The sequence below is a fragment of the Porites lutea genome, chromosome 5, assembly GCF_958299795.1.
Source record: "Porites lutea chromosome 5, jaPorLute2.1, whole genome shotgun sequence".
Taxonomy (NCBI): domain Eukaryota; kingdom Metazoa; phylum Cnidaria; class Anthozoa; order Scleractinia; family Poritidae; genus Porites; species Porites lutea.
Genome location: NC_133205.1, coordinates 26,765,065 through 26,786,045, shown reverse-complemented (window position 1 = coordinate 26,786,045; position 20,981 = coordinate 26,765,065). Strand labels below are relative to the sequence as shown.

The 20,981-nt window shown below is 39.4% G+C and overlaps 1 protein-coding gene across 1 annotated transcript; it reads right to left on the bottom strand.

The window, feature by feature from the left end:
- Positions 1 to 2,840: 2,840 nt before the first annotated feature.
- On the bottom strand, positions 2,841 to 19,438 carry LOC140936866 (discoidin domain-containing receptor 2-like). Its single transcript, XM_073386371.1, has 9 exons — positions 19,255 to 19,438; positions 15,155 to 15,271; positions 13,675 to 14,006; positions 12,281 to 12,428; positions 8,215 to 8,718; positions 7,685 to 7,816; positions 6,037 to 6,468; positions 4,418 to 5,467; positions 2,841 to 3,918 (listed from the first exon to the last, which is right to left on the bottom strand). The coding sequence occupies exons 2-9, from the start codon at positions 15,240 to 15,242 to the stop codon at positions 3,617 to 3,619; spliced, it is 2,988 nt and encodes a 995-aa protein (XP_073242472.1). The 5' UTR covers positions 15,243 to 15,271; positions 19,255 to 19,438; the 3' UTR covers positions 2,841 to 3,616.
- Positions 19,439 to 20,981: the final 1,543 nt, after the last annotated feature.

The window sequence follows — 20,981 nt, the reverse complement described above, 5'->3', positions numbered from 1 at the left end:
CTGTGATAATTAAAGCACTTTACTTAACTTGGTATCAAATGGTTTTGTCGTGCTACATTAACACTAACTGCTGTTAACATTTAATATGATTCCCTTGATTTACGCAAACCAGAAACCCACCTTATGGGTTTCTGCGCAAACCTAGACTTATACTCCTTATATTCTTTGCACGTTCCTGATCCAAACTGAAATACTTATCGAAGGAAAACCACTGCAATTATCCCCTCTCCCCCCCCCCCCCCCCCCACACACACACACACACACATACACCCCACTTTAACCGCATATGTTCACCCTGTTAAAGGGCCACGGCCATATTTTACTCCCTAATAGGGTGTCTTCCCCGCTTCTATTTAGAAATAATTCAAGGTCTGCAGAGACCTTCAGAGACGAGCAATGGACGTGGAAGAAGAGAGCAGTGAAGTTTGCAACTTGGTTCTTATTTTTCTCCCCTTACACTGATATGCCATGCAGGTCTTTCACTTATGCGCGCAGTGAGTCGCGGAAATCTACCCACACCTACTGTTCCCGGCCGCCCTAGCCCACGTTCGATATATTAAAAATTCTAACATGACTCCGAGGCGTTAGGGTCAAAATTGCAAATTTTTCACGACTCCAGTGTCTCGCAATTCCCAGAGGAAACTTGAGCACAAAGAAAACCAAACCAAATATAGAAAAAATGACCAGAAAGTCTCGGAGTCATGTTAGAACTTAAAGGGACAGGTTCACGGTTCAGCGCATGCTCATTAATCAAAATACTATTTTTCTGCCGCGACATGCTGTATCGCCTATGAAAGCAATATGATCATGTCGTAATGTTGTAAAAGAACCAATCTGGACACTCCCCTGGCAGTCACTTGATCAACTTAGGTGGAAATAGCTGTAAATTAATCAACCATGGAATAAAACCCTCGGGTCAACAATAAATTCAACGTTGGTAGTGTTGGCATAATCCACTAATTTTTCTGCGATTTTAGTACTCCTACATTCTACTTCACATTACTCTGAAATACATTTCTACTTTGAAATACACTCTGAGATCGCTGAGATACATGTGAGTGGGATTATTAACCGATAGAATTAATAATAGATTGGAAAAACGTAATTTAATTAATGAGCATGCGCTGAACCGTGAACCTGTCCCTTTAAATAATATAACGAACGTGGGCTATTGGCGTCATAGAAAAAATGGCGCACTGCATTTTTCCCATGAGTCCATGCTTGTAACGTATAGGCAAAGATAGACACTTGCAGCAACAAGTAGATCGTTACTCAAGTTGCTCAGGGACAATAAAGCAAGCGCTGTACAAGCGCTGTACCATCCCTGTCGGAAAAGCGGCACTACTGTTGCCTAGTCCCTAGGCCTCATTATTCCGCGCAGCCAATTCGTTTCGGGTCACGTGGTCCAAGGGAAGGACCACTGCAAGGACCACTTGTTACCTAGGACGTCTAGGAGAAGGGTTCGTTTCCTGAAGATGGCTATATCGAAATGATCACTTAAAAAAATCAAACAAAACTTTGTTTCAAGGAATATCAGTATATTTACATTTCAAAAGTAAAGCCCATTGGCAATGTCCAGGATAAACGTCTTTTTTAGCTACTTCTATTAGCAAGATAAAATATCAGTTATTCAGCTGCAAAAAATGCTCGGACACTACATATCACCAAAACTCACGACGAGCGCCACCACTCGCCATACACAACAAGCTCGAATAGAAAAACTTATTAAAGATCCATGGAAAAAAATTTTCTTAAATGCCAGTTATAAATTACTTAGCAGTTCTTTAACCGCTCTAAATTCGGAAACTGCAATTGGGAGTTCACATTTTCAGGTAAAATAAAATAAACAATAAATAACTGCTCCGTCTCCTACCCATTAGGATTTTCAAACTTGATAAATTCAATTTGAACTGTTTGTTTACGAATATAAGTTCCACCAGTTAGCGCTAAACCCTAGCAAGGGTAATTGATTGTGATCGCTAAAATGATTGAGCTGTTCTCTTAACAGACAGGCCATACAAACCAAGCATGCCTACATACCACACATAGGAAAAAGAATGCAAAAGATAATTTCTGCAAAACCTTCCCTAATAATTACAGGTCTTCTAAATGGGCCCCTCTGCGTTGTTGGCCCTCTAGCTGCAGCAACGGGTGTTTTTGAACCGTGTGACCGTTTCTCTGCTAAGGCCGATTTCCCTTTCTCAACAGATAGATTATTCACACGCCCAAAAACCCTTTTGAACCGAAAAAAAACTATATGAAATGACAACTTAACCTGAAAGAACAGCCAATATTTCGCGACGCCACCACTGGCTTTGCGAAATAACGTCTGAGGGACGAACGCTGAAGATCTATGATGACGTATCACTACCCAGATCTGGGTAATGTTTCTGATTGGTCGTGCCGAGAGGGAAATCTGTTTTAACCAATCAGGGGCACTACCCACACCTGGGTAGTGACGCGTCATTTGTATAGAATTTTTGCGCTCGTTTCTCAGACGTCATTTTGAGGGGAAACCAGTGGTGGGGGGTCTCAAAATGTCGGCTGATTTCTCAGGCTATAAAACAACTTTATACATATCATTTCCTAAACAGGAGTACGTGTTAAACAGAAACCGTCGAATAGTTGCTAACTATCCCAACGAACAATGTTCTGTTTATTGCACAAATTTCCTACAAAAAACCTAAAATTGTAACTTTAAAAAATTTCAATACCAGAGTTACCTGAAAGACTAACAAATAGGTTTGACTAGTACTCTGAAAAGTTGTTGGTTTTCCAGTAGAAGGAGCAACTGGATTTCGTTTTTCTCAGCGCAGTCAGTTACATTTCACCAGAGTAGCAATCATAACTGAATATTATTAATGTAAAAGCACGATCCTTAGAACCTACAAGGCTGACAATGACTTTGAGATAACCGAACAATTAGAAACCCTTTCACTTCGAATGAACAGTGCTGAAAATCAAAATTCACAAATTTCACTTTGCAAAATAGTGAAAAAGAAAAAGGACCAAGTGAAAGAACTGCCAAAGAGGTTTAACTTAATCAAACCCATGGAATATCGTCCACAGACACAAAAAATACAGACTGTCAGAAGTCTCTTACTTTTCTTCGAGGTTAGTGGGGTGGTACACGCGTGGGCGGCTCCACTCGCGTCTCGAGCCTACAGTTGTGCGTGGGACTATTTTCTACCATCGCGCGTTTAGCTCGACGGACTCAATAAGGAAAAAGAGACTGCTCGTAGTCTACAAAAGTTAGAACCTGTTTATGTAGCGCAGTAAATAGCACTAAGTGAAACAACGGCTGAATAGGTTTCATCTGAATGGTCAAATTAAAGAATTTCATCCACCGTGGACTCAAAAGATAGAGCTATATTTCATGCGTCCATAGTTGACTGGGAAAGAGAGGGCAAAATGCCTACACTCAGCACTGCAAAACTTCATTCTAGAACTTACATAGTTCATTATTTTTCGAAAAATAACTGCTGGCTTTTCAACTGTTTTTGAGGTTGAGCGATCTTGGTGGCGAAAGGAAAGGAATGGACCGCAAATCCAGTGGTGACTACATTCACCATCACTATCATTTCGATTACCTTCTTTTTGTGTTTCTTGGCACAAGCTAAACACTGGCTTCGCTAAGTCGTACGCGTTCCGCTAAATTGTTATGAAGTTCTGTAAAAGAAGGTCGATCCTCCGGTTCCTTGCTCCAGCAGCGTTTCATCAGCTCGTACAAGTCTCCTGGGCACGTGTCAGGCTGGGGTGGTGCAGAGAAGGGCGTGTCCGAACGGAGGAACGACGCTTGGATATTTTTAATCAGCTCCTCGTCACTGAGTTCTGAGTAGGGGTACTCTCTGGCAAGTGTGAGTATCTCCCACAGTGTCACACCGTACGCCCACACATCACTTGCGGTAGTGAAGCGACCTGTGCATGATAAATCAAACATCACAAGTTTAATTACTCAGAGTTATTAATAGTTCATGCAAAGAAAATAAAAAATAAAATCAATACCGTGTCTGTGGTTTGGATGTCGATTCTGTGGTTTGAATATTGACTTGAAGAATCGTTGTTGGTTAGAGAAGCTTTATCAAACACTCCCTTGGCGATTCATCTGATATCCAGACACATCGGAGTCGGTCTTAAAAAACCTCGGCTACGCTTCGCTTTTTTAACCCACACATCGGATGAAACACTGAGTGTCGTGTTTCATATGTTACTTCAAATTGCTTTAACGTATGGGTGACACATAAGATCGGCAATTGTTAAGTTGTTAGTCAGAATACTGAAATCAAATGACGAAATTTGCAAAAATTTCCTTTCGCGTTTTTTCCTTTTAATTAAATCGAATTATTGATAGGTTGGCTAACTGAATGAACGTTGCGTTGGTTTTTTTTATTGGTCACTTCAACGATATACCGTTTACCTTGCAGTATGCTCTCAGGTGCCATCCACCGTATTGGCAGGATGACTCTTCCTTCAACGCGATAGTAGTGTTTACAATACAAGTTCCTTGACATTCCAAAGTCTGCTATCTTCACTGTGTAGGCGTGTCCTACCAGACAGTTCCGTGTTGCAAGATCTCGGTGAACATAGTTCAATGATGATATATACTTCATGCCGGCCGCCACTTGCTTTGCCATGTAAAACAGGGCGTGAAGAGAGACAAACTGAGAGTTACTACTCCTTTTCCTGCTTTGATTTACATACGTGTTTGGCTCTGGTTCTCTCTCTTTAAGAAACTGATTGAGATCGCCATTAGCCATGTACTCCACAATCATGCACATGGGGTCATCACGGCAGACGCCCAGCAGGCGAACAACATTCTTGTGCCTGAGGCCAGCCATGGCTTTCACTTCCTTGAAGAAATCATTCTTAATGTTCTTATCTACGTCCGGCTTAAGCGTCTTAATTGCTACTGTTGCTTTCTGGCAGTTCTTATACTCTTCCCAAATCTCGCCTAACCCTGCAGCCTCACCAATGTACACCTCACCAAACTGTCCATCACCAATCTTCTCTCGAAAGTAGAGCTTGCCCCGTGGAAAGTCCCTGAAGCTGTCCTGTCTGGGTCTCATACTGAGTTCCTCGTCAGGATTACAATACAAACTGGTGCCAGACACCCCCTGATAAGGCTCCGAGTACACTTCCTCGTATATGGGATTAGGGAATATAGTCAATGCTTTAGGTGAAATTGAATCAATAGGTTCAGAATACCCACTGATAACATTAAACCTGTCGGGGGATTTCGGTAACGTAGGACTCTTAACCAAGGGTGTATCAGGTTCTGCATAATCATTATCTGGAAACTCTTCAATGTAGTCTATAGTCTGAGAATCCAGTGGAGAAGGTATAGTAGGTTTGGGTGAGGGTCCTGGTGACGCTGAAGCGGCCGATAACAGAGGAGTATCAGGTTCGGCGTAAACTACTTCAGGGACTGAATGTACTGGCTGCAGGGGTGGAGGCACCGGCGGCTTCACTGCAACAAATACAACAACAACGATATCAGATATGAGCCAGTGGCGGACCCAGGGGAGGAGCCCAGGCAGCCCGCCCCCATCCCCCTTATTTTTAAACCAAACCGAGGCCCGAAGCGCCGAAAAATATTTTTTGGGGACCGAGCCCCGCCCCCTTATCTAACGGTCTGGATGAGAGTCTACTCGTAGTCTAGGCAGAGTTTCACTAGTTGTGGAAACGCGTCAGCTGTACATTCACTATGTTTTTTAAATTCATTTTTCAGTATTATACACTGCAAAACAAGACCTTCCTTCAATTTTTCACTTCTCTCTCCATACATATGAGATCACAACACGGATTCTTTGCAACAAACCTCTTTTTCGGAGGTTTTATATCAGAGCCTAACCAACGGATGAAACACTGCGTGTCGTGTTTGATATAGTTACTTCAAAATTGCTTGAACGTTCAGTTATTTTCTGTTATCGGAAACTCTTAATTTCACTAGCACTGCAAAAAAAGACGTTCCTTCAATTTTGACTTTCTCTATCCATACGTATGCGATGATCACAACACAGATTCGTTGCAACAAACCTTTTTTCAGTGGTTTTATATCAGAGCCATGTCTATGCAGCTTCTGGGAGCCGTTAACGTAGCCATTGGTGTTGGATTCCTTATCCATATCAGTCCCAATAGAGGCGTATATAGGGCAGGCTGTCACATCTGCTCCTCCAACTCGCTTTGAACTGTTAGTACTGCCAATGTTTCTGAGGCTGCTTCTTTTCTCCTCGTATTCACTCGCTGTGCTCTCCACGCGAGAAACTCGTCTGTCCTCCTCGTACTGGTTATATGGCTGCATTTCAACTTTGATAAAATGATTGAAAGGCTTTTCTCGGTGAAAGAACCAGTGAGGATAACGCCACCAACAAATAAACAACACAACAGCTAACAACACAGCAATCACTGCACAGATAATGCCAGCTATCACACCACCATCCATTGAATTACTCTTTGAACTGCCTCCACCTGGTGGAAAATTAAAAGTGAAAGGATTACAAAATACAATTGAACCGGTTTTGCAAGAATTAACTGGCCTTGATAGTTATCAGATGTATAGACTGAGGACCGACAAACAGCTACTGAGGTGAAAAGTATTGTCAATCACATTACATCCATGTAATTGAGTTAGTAATTGAAGAGGGTTGGACATCACGTGTCCCTTGATCTACTGAGAACAGATGGAGACGCAGAGGCACAAGTAACGACACTGTCAAGGAAGTAGGCAGTTCCTGCATCAAACATGCAGCGACTTTTGCGTTCCCCATAATGCAATTTGTTCTCCCCACAAAATTTTGCACAACTTTCGTTTTCAATTTTTCAAGGGATGACTGTTGCTCCTAAGAAAAGAGAAATCGTGGGGAAAACAAATTGCGTTATGGGGAACTTGAAAGTCGCAAATTTACGCTCAAATGGACTTTGACACAGTTTTGCCAATCACTCGCTATGAAACTTAAGTTAGCAAAAAAATAATGGTAATACTTTTAAAAGACGAATACGCTTATACGCTTTCATATTTTACTTTGGTGGCTAATTTCAGTCTGTTCGGTGGCCAGTTACATAGATGAATGAAACAATTACATTGTTCCTTTAATTGAGGACTTTAAACTGGTCAGGGCCCAGGAAAGGAGACTCCCTTTTAAAAGAGACGTAAATGCTCATCATCTCGTTTAGGGCGTAACAGATCAGTTTTTCGTCTCATGCAGGGTGTTCCAGGCAAAACGACAATGCTTTTAGCCGTCACGTTCCCTTTTAGGCTGACAAATGAAGAATTACAGACAAATATAAATTCTATTTTTAGCAGTCTGGTATCCTTAACCCTTTAAGCCCTAAGAGTGACGAGCATCAAACTTCTCCTTGTAATTTCAATGCTTTGTAAAACAGAGTGGTCATGAGAATTACGGACATGATCACACAAGATGAATTTGCTTTATATTTTATCAACTTCTCCCAACTACTTCTGTAGGAAATGAATAGGGGAAACAAATGAGAATTCAAATTTTGATCCTAGGGTTTAAAGGGTTAAGGGGCCAATAAAAGCCGAAGCAAAGCCCAAAGTGGTCATTATAAATTTCAGACAACACCAACTGTTTCATATGCCTCCCCCGCTACCCCACACCCCTTGGAGGACATGACATTATTCTAAAGTGCATTTCCCCTGAAGACAGCTGAGTATGTTTCATACCTGTTCCCTCTGTTTTTGATGGGCTAGTGGTGGGAGGAAAAGTTACTTTATCAGAAGGTGTTACAGTGGTTTTTGAAGGAATTACAACTGGCATACACTGAACCTCTGGGGGAGTCTTGGAACCAAGGGCCTCTGAAAACAACACAAACACAGTATGTTGTCTTAATGCTGCAAAATAAATGGCTTCAGGAAAATAATAGGGTCTATACCAGACGATGCTTGTGGTAATGATAACTACAATGGAACATAATGCTGAAATACAAAAGACCAGGGAAGGTTTGCCACTAAAATGTACGTAGGTTGTGTGCAAACACCACATATTTCTGTTGTGAGAAAACATAGTCACTTTTCCTTAAGGAACAAAGGAAATAGGAGACATCTGCACACAGGCTAAACTTTAAGTCATAACAATGTTTCCTGCTTGGGCAAAACATTTGCACATAAAACCAAACATTTTTTAACTTGAGGGGCAAAATAGCTACCACTCATGCCCTTCTTACCCTCTTAAGGTAAAACTACTTAGTACTCACCTGATTTAAAAGAAACCTCGCTTATTAATATCCACTCTGCTGCGTAAGTGAAATTCAACTTAATTTTTCTTCCAATATGTTGACACAAGTCCACTGTGACATTACTGTTTAACCAACTTGATCCACTGCTAACATCCTTAGGACTGTGAGTGAGTAAGCCATTAAAAGTTTCTCCATCACCCTTACTAAAACTTACATCAACTTTGGAGAACAGTTTAATATTGTCTCCATCTCTGACATTGCAATGTAATGTCATTGAATAGAAAATTCTAGTTTGAAAGAATTCAAATATAATGTAAGGTGCAGGAGTGTCCTTAGAATTCCAGCCGATCCAGCCCAATCCACTGCTCCCTGCATAATCTGCTGGGGCCAGTATACCATCAGTGAGAAATCCAAGACCGTTTGACAGGATGTCTTTCTTGTCTTCACCATCATAAATCAAATCTGTGAAGTTATACATTCCTTGTCTTGAATTTCCTTGTAGTATATTGTACTTCATAAGCCCTGGCAGATAAAAAATAAATAAAAATTAAAGTAAGCCTTAAATAAAGTTCTGTTTGTAAACCTAAATCATGTTAAGCAAAGAGCAACAAAATCAATACAAATACCATAAATCCTTAAAATAGCAACTTAAGTATACACAATGTTTTTTTTATTTTGGGGAGAAATAATATGGGTTGCCACAGGGTGAAATACTTCTTTTTAGGGTATTTTGTGCCCTTTCAAAAGAGGCAAAGCTTTCTACTTTCGATACCCACTGAGATATATGAATATATATATATTTTTGTATCTAAACAAGGAGAATTTTGCCTTTTTGGGGTCAGTGAGAAACGAGTTAAGCAGAATAGCAGACTCAACCATTAAAATGACATACTCAAAATGGAACACTCGAGAAAGAGAAATGTTGATTACAACATAAAAGCTGAAAAATGAAAATGATAACACTGACCATTCCTAATTATTATAAACTATAATAACAAGGCTATGCTCTAAGAAAAAATGAAGCAGGAATTCCAGCATTTCTTTGAACCTGTGAAATCCAGGGTGCCCAGCTTACGATTTCTTTGAAAAAAAACTAAGATTTTCTAGCTGCCTGAGAGCACAAGTTAAGCGCCAAGGGGCTATTGGGCACTTACTTATTTTCAAATCACTTCCACCATATGGTGCGGAACACACAACAGAGGGGTCTCCAATTTAAGTGCGTCCTTACAGATAACCCACCCAGCCCAGGAGAGGTTGGCCACACCACCGGAGTCTACATCCCCTACTCTTTTTCAACGGTGGTGTGGGTTCTTTAACATCCCATAAGAACCAGATAAGTGAAAGAGTGCTCTGAGACAGGACCTATGGTTTTTGGTCCTTATCTAAGAAGACTAGAGAGTCTAACCGTTTGTAGATGTCATTACAAAGGCATCATTTTTTCCTAAGTTATTCAAAGACCCTGAGTGTAGGTCTGGCCATGTTTCAACCAGCAACCTCCTGCTCAGCAGACCAGCGCTCTCCCAACTGAGTTAACCAGGCAGTGGCTAGAGCCACCTTAGGATGATATTAAATTTCCGTTTTTACATTCAACCTGCTTTTCTACAGCCATGTAAGTAGACTTCTCTGTACTTCAATAATAAAATTGTTTTCAAAAAGGTTATTGTTTACATTTTCTTTAATGCCCTGCGACTGTTACTAGCTACGATTGTGTGGTTCCAGAAAATATCCAGACACCCACCACGGAGGGAATTGGAAATTCCAGAGGGGTGGGGTCAGAGGCCCAGGAAATTCCAGAGGGAAGGGGGTTGGACGATAAAATCACTTTCCAGTGGGCCAATATCATTTCGTTTTCGACCCGAGTTCAAACATTGCTTCTTACCGACCTGGTAGATCATTTTTAGGACATAAATAACTTGAAATATATCATTGCCAACGAGCCATCCGAGCGAAGACGCTCGGATGGGGAGGCAGCAGCAGAATAGAGCCGCGCAAGACTGGGCTGTAGGCAGAAAAATTCTTGATCGAGCTTCAAAAAGTGTAACCTCATGTAATGTAGATTCCCCTGAGACCAAGTGCCAATCAAAAGGCGGTAAACTATACTTGGCACACATGTGTTCTTTCCTCGGCGTCACGTGAAGACTGAACTTGAGTGTGGTACGCTTTTATTGTTTATTCAGCTAAATCTGGCCCCGGCAGTCAAGGAAAATGAAAACTTGATGCATTGTATCAATGTTGGGGGGCATTAATGTAAGGTTTTAACGAAGAGAAGCTTGTAAAACAACAGTTTAAGCAAAGAAAAGTTTTCCATGTGAAACAAGCAATTCTCACCACTAAAAAGGATCAGATTACACGAAGAGATAAGTAAAGCTTGATATGAAGAATATATAGTCGCTTCTGTTGGAAAATCTGATGTTGGGGAAAAAATCTAACCAGCAAATGGAAAAGTAAGAATAAAAAAGAATTACAAGCCTAAAGCGAACGACAAAGGAAAAGAAAACAACGCTATTTTTTTCGAAATCTGGCCGAGTTTATAATAAAGTGAAAACAAAATACTGACGTGCCGTACATGTCGTACATCGCATGTCCTTGAAAATATTTCAAGCAGCGCAGCAAATCATTCTAAAATTCAGTCGGGAAACAAAAAGCCTCAGGAAATTCCAGAGGAGGTTTAAATAATTAAACTGCACAAATATTTATCTACAAAGTGAAACCGAACCGAGACTAATTTTGTAGTGGTAAGAGAAACGATCATTTTTTATATTTCCCCCTAAATATTACCGATCGCTTCCTCTGCAAGCTGTTTTATAATTTCAAAAAAATATGCCTAATGACACCTTAAACTTTTATATAGCAGGTTCGTAAAGCCAATGGAGTCTGAGAACTGACTCTTCTCCGAACCTTTCTACTTGCATAGCACCTTAGTTTCAAGAAAATAATCCTTTCAACAGGAAGGGACCAAGAAACTGTCAAATGTTGGATAAAAGGAATCCATTCCTATGCAAAATACGCATGACTTGCTCGTTGGCACCCTATCGATAGGTATACCTAGTTTAAGATTGTTCCTTTTGATCTTAACCAAGTTTCCTTTCTTCCAAAAGCATTCTGGCTGCAACATCAAAGGAATTAGACCGACTACAACTCTCGTTTCTTCGCATGCTCGTATATTCGGCCGCCATTACTCGCTACCAGTCTCCCTCAAGACATCAACAAGTGCAACACATCACGTTGTACATTGTGTCAGTCGATTGATTGAAGAACAATAGAGTGGCAATTTTATTTTGCTTCACGAAGCACAATCTATACATTGTAACCATTTTAGAATGTAGAGTTTTTGTTCTCCTTTTCATTTTCCCTTAATTGTGTGGTTGAAGGTGTGCCATGTTCGTGATCGAATTCTTGCTGAAATGGTGTCCATTTCACCAAACATTACGGCCATCCCGCATCACGTCAAGTGAGTCGATCGAAAAACAGTAAATTGAACTTGGTTTCCCTTCAAGATGCAGGGGGTATTCATTGTTATCATTTCATAATTCAGAGTTTTTATTCTTCTCTTTGTTTTGCCTTAATTTTGTGGTTGTAAGGTGGACTTGTTCTGCATTCCTGCAGGAAATGGCGTTAATTCTTTCAACATTTAATATGCCCATGAAGACAAATAACAAATCGTAAGCTCGCCCTAATTAAGGTAAAATCACAAATATAACCGACTTAACTTTATCTGTTTCATTCAAAGCAAGAAATGAGCAAAAATTGCAGATTAGGTTACTTTGTGGTGGTGTAGTGTGTTTAATGTTGCGAGATCACTCAAATAAATGGCAACAAATGCATACAACCTTCTGATGGAAACCGTTGCGTAGTAGCCATAAATGGCCTCATTCTTCTACTTTAATAGTCATTTTTTGTGAAAATGAACTTTTCCAGAGGGGTTGGGGGGTCTTTGTCATACTTGTGGAAATTCCAGAGGGGTGGGGGGGGGGGCCATCAGTTCCCTGCAAAATGGAAAATCCAGGGAGGTGGGGGGTCCTAAGTGAAATTCCCTCCGTGGTGGGGGTCTGGATATTTTCTGGAACTACACATTATAACTCACCATTTACCAGTGGACAGCCAAGCAGCTCAAACCTCATGCACACCTTCTTACTGACATTGAATAAAGGAACCAGCCTGATTCCATCTGCAATTAGTGGAGGCCTCAGAATTGTTCTCTGTACGGGCCTGTCTATATTACCCTCAAAATACTGAAAAACAAAATAGTTAACACCAGTAATGATTTTCCTGACACAAGTCTACCTTCAGCTTTCTGATCTCTCTCCATTGGCAATAATAGAATTATCTAAATTATTTAAATCTACTATGCCTTACATGAACACGGCCTACTCCTCAAAATGCAAAATGACCTTATTTGAAATGGAGAGCGTTTGGTGTTTGCTTAGGCTTCACTTCTCTTGTGTTGGTGGAATTTTAAAATATTCATACAAAGAAAAGCATGGTCAAATACTCGGTTACTCTAGCTGAACAGAGTAATTTTCAAAGATTTAATGCTATAAGCTGCTATAAGTCAGTTCTCAGAAGTTCTCAAAATAAAGCTTTGGCACTTATGCTGAAGATTGGACAACCTAATTCAAATCTCAGAAAAAAATTCTGATGTTTTCTTGAGTTTAATAAGACATCATTGCAAAGCTCCTTTTATTCCTCAGCAATTTCTCTTTGTAAAATTGTACATGTAGCTAGTGTGCAAGCACCCTAATTATTGAAAAGGTCAGCACATGGAAGCTCTAAAATAGTGGTGGACCAAAACGCCATGCATTTACTCCCAGTAAACTCACTTAATGGATTATGCCTTTACATTTCAAACTAAAAATTTATCAGCCAATTAAAACAGACTAGAATAAAGATGAGATGAGTAAAAAGTGTGGTTAATCGATTAAAGAAATGTGAAGTGAGGCCTCTATCAACAGAGAGATGGCAATGATTCATAACTTACATCTTGATTCGTATAGGTAATAGCATGATTTGTGGTGATACTTGGTATAAATACCACGAGTGATATTTCGAAATTGTTATATGTAATTTCACAAGCCATTAGGTGAGTGAAATTTGAGACAATTTTGAAATATCATGAGTGGTGTTGATGGTAATATACATGTAGCATTCTATTATATCACCAACAATGAAATACAAGGAGAGGTTTCACACGCAGCAAAAAAATTGGTATTTCACGGGTGTTTATAAAATATTAATTATAATTATTAGAACATTACATGGCCACTTGGAGATACAAAATTTCTTTTTGTTTTTCCTTACTTAAAAAGAGATTTCATATCTCTAAGCGACCATGTAATATCCTCTATGTGTGAACACAGTAAATTGTGCTGGGGAAGGAATTTAAGTTTAAAACATGCTGGGGCACTTATCACCAGCTGATGAATGTTCCAGATGAATAACTAATTAGCTGAAGATCTTTGTCATTAATTCAGTTCATACCTCGCGCATGTTGCCAATCCACTTCCATGAAGAAGAGTCACTTTTGTTTGGGGTGTAATTAATAATGAAATGTTCCACTTTTCCTAATCCCTTGGAACTTCCCTGTAAGTCAATGCCCTTAATTCTTACAAGTTCATCCAGCTTGACCTGTACATACTGTGAATATTGTGTTTTGTTTAAAGGGCCTTCCTGAACTGGACACCAACCACCATCACCATCAGTATGATTAAATCTAGCATAAATTGCTCCAGAAGGACCAGATGGAGGGGATGTTGCTTTGATCTGATCATTCTTGATTCGTCCATCCTCCATTCCCAGTGGAGACAAGCAACCTAGAAAACAGCAAGACACTGTTATGAAAAAAAATTAACAATTGGTTCAAGCATCAGCATGCATATGTCAAGATATGAAGCACAAGGGAAGTTTGGAGACCTCAAAAGCCAAGAGCAACTCTAGCCGCTTGAGAAGAACTTCACAAGAACTCAAGGAATTAGTTTGTTGACGTCATCAACGTGCTCAATGGGAATATGAAGCATGCTCGTGCAATTGAATTTGACTGGGTGAGTATTTTAGCTAATTTTTTTTTAAGGGGGATTGATCAAACTTAATGCCACTAATGCAACACCACAGTCTCTTTAGAAACTAACTCTTTCATTTATCTGTCACAAACAGTCCACCAGTGGCGAATCCAAAAAATTGTCAGTCTCTCAAACTTTCCAAAACAATCATGATTACGATTATAATAATGTGAGGTACATGTAATGTCCCAGCGCTTAACCTGGATAACAAGACACATGTTGGACTATTGTTAGGTTAGTCAATCAGTTGAATTACCCAGAGACAGTGTGGAGGAACCATGACCTTCACAGGTAGGTCCCATGTGGTAGCTACCACCCCATCAGGTCCTAGCACATGGAGTCTAATGTGATAAGGGTGAGAGGTAGCTGATTGAAACAATCCCCTCTCTAAATCTAAGATTTAGGAAAAAGTATGATCATAACATGGACTATTAAATAGTCCATGTAAAATACACTATAAAAATGCAAGAACAAATTTTGTTCTTGCATTTTTATAGTGTATTTTACTCAACATAATATTCTAAAAAATGTGTCAATGTAATGGCTCAATTTTTTTCATACAGAGTAACTGACAAGAGATCAAAGTTTTTAATCTGCACGGGTGAGGCTCATACATGAACCTAAGGTGTGAGATGAGTTAGCAGGTGTACAGCAGAATGCTGAGAATTTGAACCAAACCAAACTTCCCTTCACAAGTCAAACACTGTGATTTTACCCCCTTGATTTTTTAAACCTCCTGATAATTCAAACTAATTTGGTTTTGTAAAGGTGGTTCAAAAAATCTGGATTCCACTGTATAGTGCATTTGCTATATGTCACACAAGAGACTAAACATAAAAACAAAATTGGTTACTACACAAGGCAGTTGTGGATTTAAGACATCCATTAATTCATGAACATACCTTCTTGTGAGGTCACCAGAAGAATCCCAGTGCTGGTCAAAAGGAGGGCAATCCAAACAAGACTGAACAATCTATCTTGAACATACATTTTGAAAGACGAAAAATTTTCATATCATCCTGCAAAAAAAAATATTTTTTCAAGTGTTAAAAAAATAAGTTCCACCTTTTCATATATTTGACACAGCTGAATATTCTGTAACCTACATGTACAGATTTTCACTGACAGAAAAAAAAAAAACAATGCCAGCCTTGTGGTTCACATTTCTCAGTCATACTGTCTTAAAAGTTTCAATAGCTGCAGTTTAAAATAATTGTCTCGTGTTTTTCATCTAGCAAGAAGAAAATGTATGGCTTGTAAATACAGCACTGATGACTACATTTTGCACATACCATTTCTTACTAGTCAGACGACAAACTCCAATTGTTTTCTTACATGCACCAATAGAATCAAATAATTGCCCCAAGCGTCGAGTTCTATCAGCTAAGACTCTAGTTGAAGGAGATACATGTCTAGTTAAAAGAGTTTTGTAGCCTATTTTTTGAGTTTACAAAGCCTTACTGACAGAATCTAAAACAGATTTTCCTGAGCAATATATCAACACTCAACTCTATACAGGACACAAGAGTAGGCCAATAGGTCACCACTTTACTCATCAAAAATTTTTAATCTCACTAGTGTAAAATAATCCAGCACTGATATAATCACCCTAATCCAAATTAAATAACACATTGCAAAGGAAGAGAAGAACCTCTTAAGGAATCCAATTAGATTATTTTTTTAAACTTGTGTCAAAAGACTTTGTGGTGTGGAACAAAATTTCCATTTTTACATGATTTTTGTTTTAAAATATGTTATAAAGATAATTTAGGACCTCCCAGATTAAACATAATGTACTTAGTAATCATTGCAGAAATGGCAAAGTAGAAAAGGGTATATGCCTCCACTTCAGGTTTATTCTAACAGAAAAACATTCAACCTTTAATTTAGGAAGCTGTCAATACTCCGCTTACGTTTAAAAAATCCCAGACAATATTCACAACTGTCAAATAAAACTGTTTCCTAAATCCATCATGAACAAACAAGGCAATAAGGGAAAGTTCATTTAATATGACAAGGGGGGGGGGGGGATGAGGATATTGAAACTCGAAGCTTGAAATTTTAGTAGCCCCCCTCGCTAGCGGTTCAATTTTTTAGGAGCCCCCTCCTTGGTAGTCGGAAAAATTTCAGAGCCCCCCCCCCTCCTCCTTCAATTCCTTTGCTCCCCTGAAAAAAGATCGCTAGGCTGTATTAAATACATTTACCGTTATTGTCTTCAATGGTTTATACTATGACAAACTTGAGATACAGTTGTGATACAATTTTCTAAAGCATTTTTGGGATGAACAAGAGTGTAATAATTACTGAGACTACATTTGTTATATCTGTAAATCACGTGATATAGCTGAGTTGCACAGGTCATTAAATTGTTGAGTTGAAAACCATCCGATCTGTATGATGATGTCATGTGTTGGTTTTGAAGTATACAAATTTTCGGAGCCCCCCCTCCTAGCGCAACAATTTTTTCAGAGCCCCCACTTCGGGTGTCTAAAAAATTTCGGAGCCCCCCCTCAATATCTTCATCCCCGCCCCTTGTCATATTAAATGAACTTTCCCTAATGCCAGGATAAACTACATACAAGGTTGTCACAAGGGGTTTGGTTCAGGGATATGCTCATGACCCCAAGCTACTTTCCTAGGAAAGAAAAGACAAATTAAATCTAGAAGAACTTTCTAGATGTTCAATCTTTGCCTAGTCAACTTGAATTGATTCTATCTGTACATCTTCAATCCAGTTCATGGAATAACTCATTTGCTGGAAAATCTTTGTCCTTCAGAAACTGTGTAATTACCTTTCCACACAGGCGGTGTTGGGAATTTCCTCCTGCAAAGGTAATCAGGTTTGTGCTGTGCTTAAGCAGTGCCTGGCCCGCCCCTGGCAACTTACTTTACCTTTCGTCAATTATAAGAAATGTTGCCTCAAGTGGCAGTTTATCAGATCTTGAAGACTAAGGTCTTGCAAGCATTCCACAAGCTAAACAAAATTTGGGAGTTCATCATGGCAGACAGCATGGAAAAAAACCTTTATGTGGCTCCATTCATTAGTTGTTATCTATTATGGCTACGCTGGAGGACAGGCTGGATGATATGATAGGTACAAAATGGTCCTAGAAAGACAGCATCAATAATGGTGATCTGCCATTTCTAATGCCATGTCTTTTGCACTATAACCATCCGCGACTTCCATGTTCCCCATGATGAATTTTGCTTTCCCCACAAAATTTTGCATAAGTTTTGTTTTCAGTTTCTTGAGGGAAGATTGTACCTCCCAGGAGAAATGAAAACCCTACATTTGCAAAATGATTTATGTCAAGCTTTATTGGGCAAGATCAAATCGAAAAAATAAAATTAAAAAAAATACAAATTGGAAATATACAAACATAAAGAATTAAAGCCCAAAAGGGATGGGCACGATTGGAACACTCAGACCCATGCGGGGTGCCTACCCCAGGAAAGTATAAGGATAGGTACAGTTAGACAAGACCTTTTCTCCAAAGCTCCTCTTGAAAAAATAGCTTGGATTGGGTTCGCTCTAGGTTTTGATCACTTTCTTGTTTGCAGTTGCACATCAGTGAATTGCCCAAGGGGAGGAAAAAAGTTGAATTCTGTTTTGTAATCAACATCGTTGCAATTGTAAACATTGAAGACTGAAATAAATTGTAAACGGTTTTGAGCATTTTTACATGTACTCTTTTAATAAAACCTCCACATCAATAAAGCTTAACAAGACTGATTCAACCTTGAAAATTTTGAGAGAGTTGAAACAAAACATGTGAAAGAGGTGAAAGAAGAAGTAATGAAAAGAAAAGCCGTTCAACTATTACCCTTTTAGAAGATCGTTACCGGTAATTAATACTTTCCTTCTCAAACCTGTTACGGATGTTAACCTTATCAAAGGTGTAGACTGTCAGCTTTTGTTGTGGCAAACAAAATAATCACTATAAAAATCCAATTTCACCTTTCATTGCCTTTAACCGAACCAGAATTTGTTTGAAGAGTTTTATTCAGGTTGTATTTTCTGTTGATTGTAAGTTTTTGACATTGATCTTTTCACCCCTTAAACGAAACGCTGAGAACAAAAACAGCACCGCCCCAGAATCTCAAATTTGGATCAAAATACGAGCTTTTATCTGCGGGAAATTATTCATGTAGCTGCATAACGTATTGGTTTACAAGGTGGAATATGGTGCTTAAATGCAAAATTTTAAGAAGACTTGACCTTACACCACGCCTCAAAATAGAATATCTAGCAGGGCACCAAACAGAGATCTTTTTTAGAAAGTTGTATTCAAATTCGATTAAGCGAAGGTGTTTGTATACATGCCTGTGTCAAATATAAAGGTTACATTTTAGAAGTTGTAGACAGGATGTAAAGTAATTCTCGCGGTTTTAATCGCCAGTCTCGTTTCTCAAATTATTTGCCGCGACACGCAAATTTTTAAATCCTCTGGGTTTTCTCACAAATAAATTAATCATTTTTGATATTGACGCCAAACAACTTCATATCATTTATTCTAAATATTTTTAAGAAATGCAGTAAAAATTAAATACAAAATGGAACAATGGCTGTAATATTGTCAATACTGGTAGCAAGAGGAGGCTCTTGAGAATCGACGACTTGATGGTTGCGGTACATCAGATGTGGTCAATCTTCGCACAAAAGAACATGCCATGCTTTTTAATTTCTAACTCGCTCCGGGCGAAACTAAAACTTTTAAGAGTACAAAAGATGGATTTCCTTTGCTTTTGCAATATCTTATCGGTAGAATATAACTTAATCGCTGTTATTTGTTTGGATAAAATTTATAAAAAGACAAACATTACACGGTCAAACGGGCTGGGAAAAAATCACTATCCTCCAACGATGAGTGAATTAGTTACTGCCAATCTTTAGCTAACGAAAAGCTTTGCACTTTGGATATAAATAGCTTAAAGGAAAACAGTAAACCGTCACTACGTTGCTCACACAACTTACGCTTAACTTGTTTACCATTGCACATACCTTCACCGCACGATGTTGTACAGAATGGAAATACCTGCGTTCCTTTTTGACACTAACCGAAGAGAACGAGTGCGAAAGATTTCCTGGCTCACAGAAAATCTTAGACGTCAAATATACAGTTTGTTTTCTACCACGAAATAATTTAAAAACAGCATACAACTCTGCCGCGGCTTTCTACGAAACTACCAGAATGTATGTAAATCCCACCGACTTCCACTTTCGCAGATTATCCCATGATCCTCGGCGCTTTCAAGCACTAACACCGGAAGTACACTTACTGTCCGCGTAAAAACAGCTTTGTCTTTGTAAAACCATTCGAAACCGCCCTACTTTGTCTACTGGACTTCCTTTACGGGATATTAAGAAGACAAAACTGTAAAAAGTCTGACGCTTCTTAAAATAGCGAGCTACGTCTGCTATCTGAGTAGTGGGTGGGGTGCTTTTCACAAAAACACCACTACCTATTGAGATCACAATATTTTTTGTCCTTTGTTCTGATTGACATCCAAACAACCCGGAAAGTAAAACCCAAAAGGAAGCTACAATAGAATGAAAAAAATAGAAGGAAAATATTGATAGATAATTTTGTTTGCACTTTCGAACTACAAGAAGGAAGTGGTGCAAGCTCTTGAAAGAGCGTTTCTGCATGTCTCCTAAAGACGACAGTATAAAAGTACGAGAAAAAAGGTCGGTGTACGGCTTAAAATCCACCTCTCGCAAAAAATACTTAACAAAATTACATGTTAAGCATTGGAGAGAGCCTGGACGATGTTGCATTGTATGTTAAAGGTATATTAAACGGCAACAGCCCGGCTCTTCTCCCCGCGTTTTCACTATTAACCAGAGTTCATTGCATAGTCATCTCAGAGTACCTTTTCCTGCGCAAGCCTGTGAAATCTGTGTGCGCAACGTTATAAGGTATATGAGAAACTGAAAACGTAATGTCATCAGAACCGTAATAGCCTGTAAGACTAATATGTGGGACTTTCGGGATAGTCTAATTTTGTGTCATGGTAATTGAAAGCTCTGATTATGGCCCGCGCTCAGAAGCAAGAGGTACTCTCAGGTACATCAAAACAGCTTTGAGGAGCAACACCCTAGACTGAATAGTTTCACTTACTTTTACCTTTATGAGAGAAAAAAGGGACGGAGGGAATGGATGCACGAAGAAGGAGGGAAGAGTACTCCAAATGAGTGCTCTTTGCGTCCCGTTTCTGCTCCACCACCACTGAAAATGTTCTCCGCAACTCGCATAAGTGAACCTTCTGGCAGGCTACGTCCTCTTGAGCCTCTTGAACGCCCAGTTTTCCCTTCCTTTATAAACGCCCGCCAGCTAAGGAATCTCACTCCCAGGAAACCACCCTTTTTAGAAAAACTCTCAATTAATAAACTGAGGCCCTGCTTGGAGTCCTTAAAGGATGATGTCATCTTCCTCCTATTTGAGGGAGTTTTAGCAACGACGAAGGCGGCGGCAACGAGAAAGTCAATAAGCAATAGGTTTATTAACCAAAACGGCAACTTAGCACGTGCATCACGCTTTTTTGTACATTTCTTTGCCGCCACTGCACGATTACGACGTGAAAATGCCTAACTTCGCGTTTTACGGGAGACGTAAACAAGCAACGGCGAAATTTTCTTTGTCTTTATAAAGTTGAGTGCAGTCCGCAAGAAATCAGCCCCGAGGAAATTCGCCTACATAAGACACTTTCAGAAAAATGGAATAAATG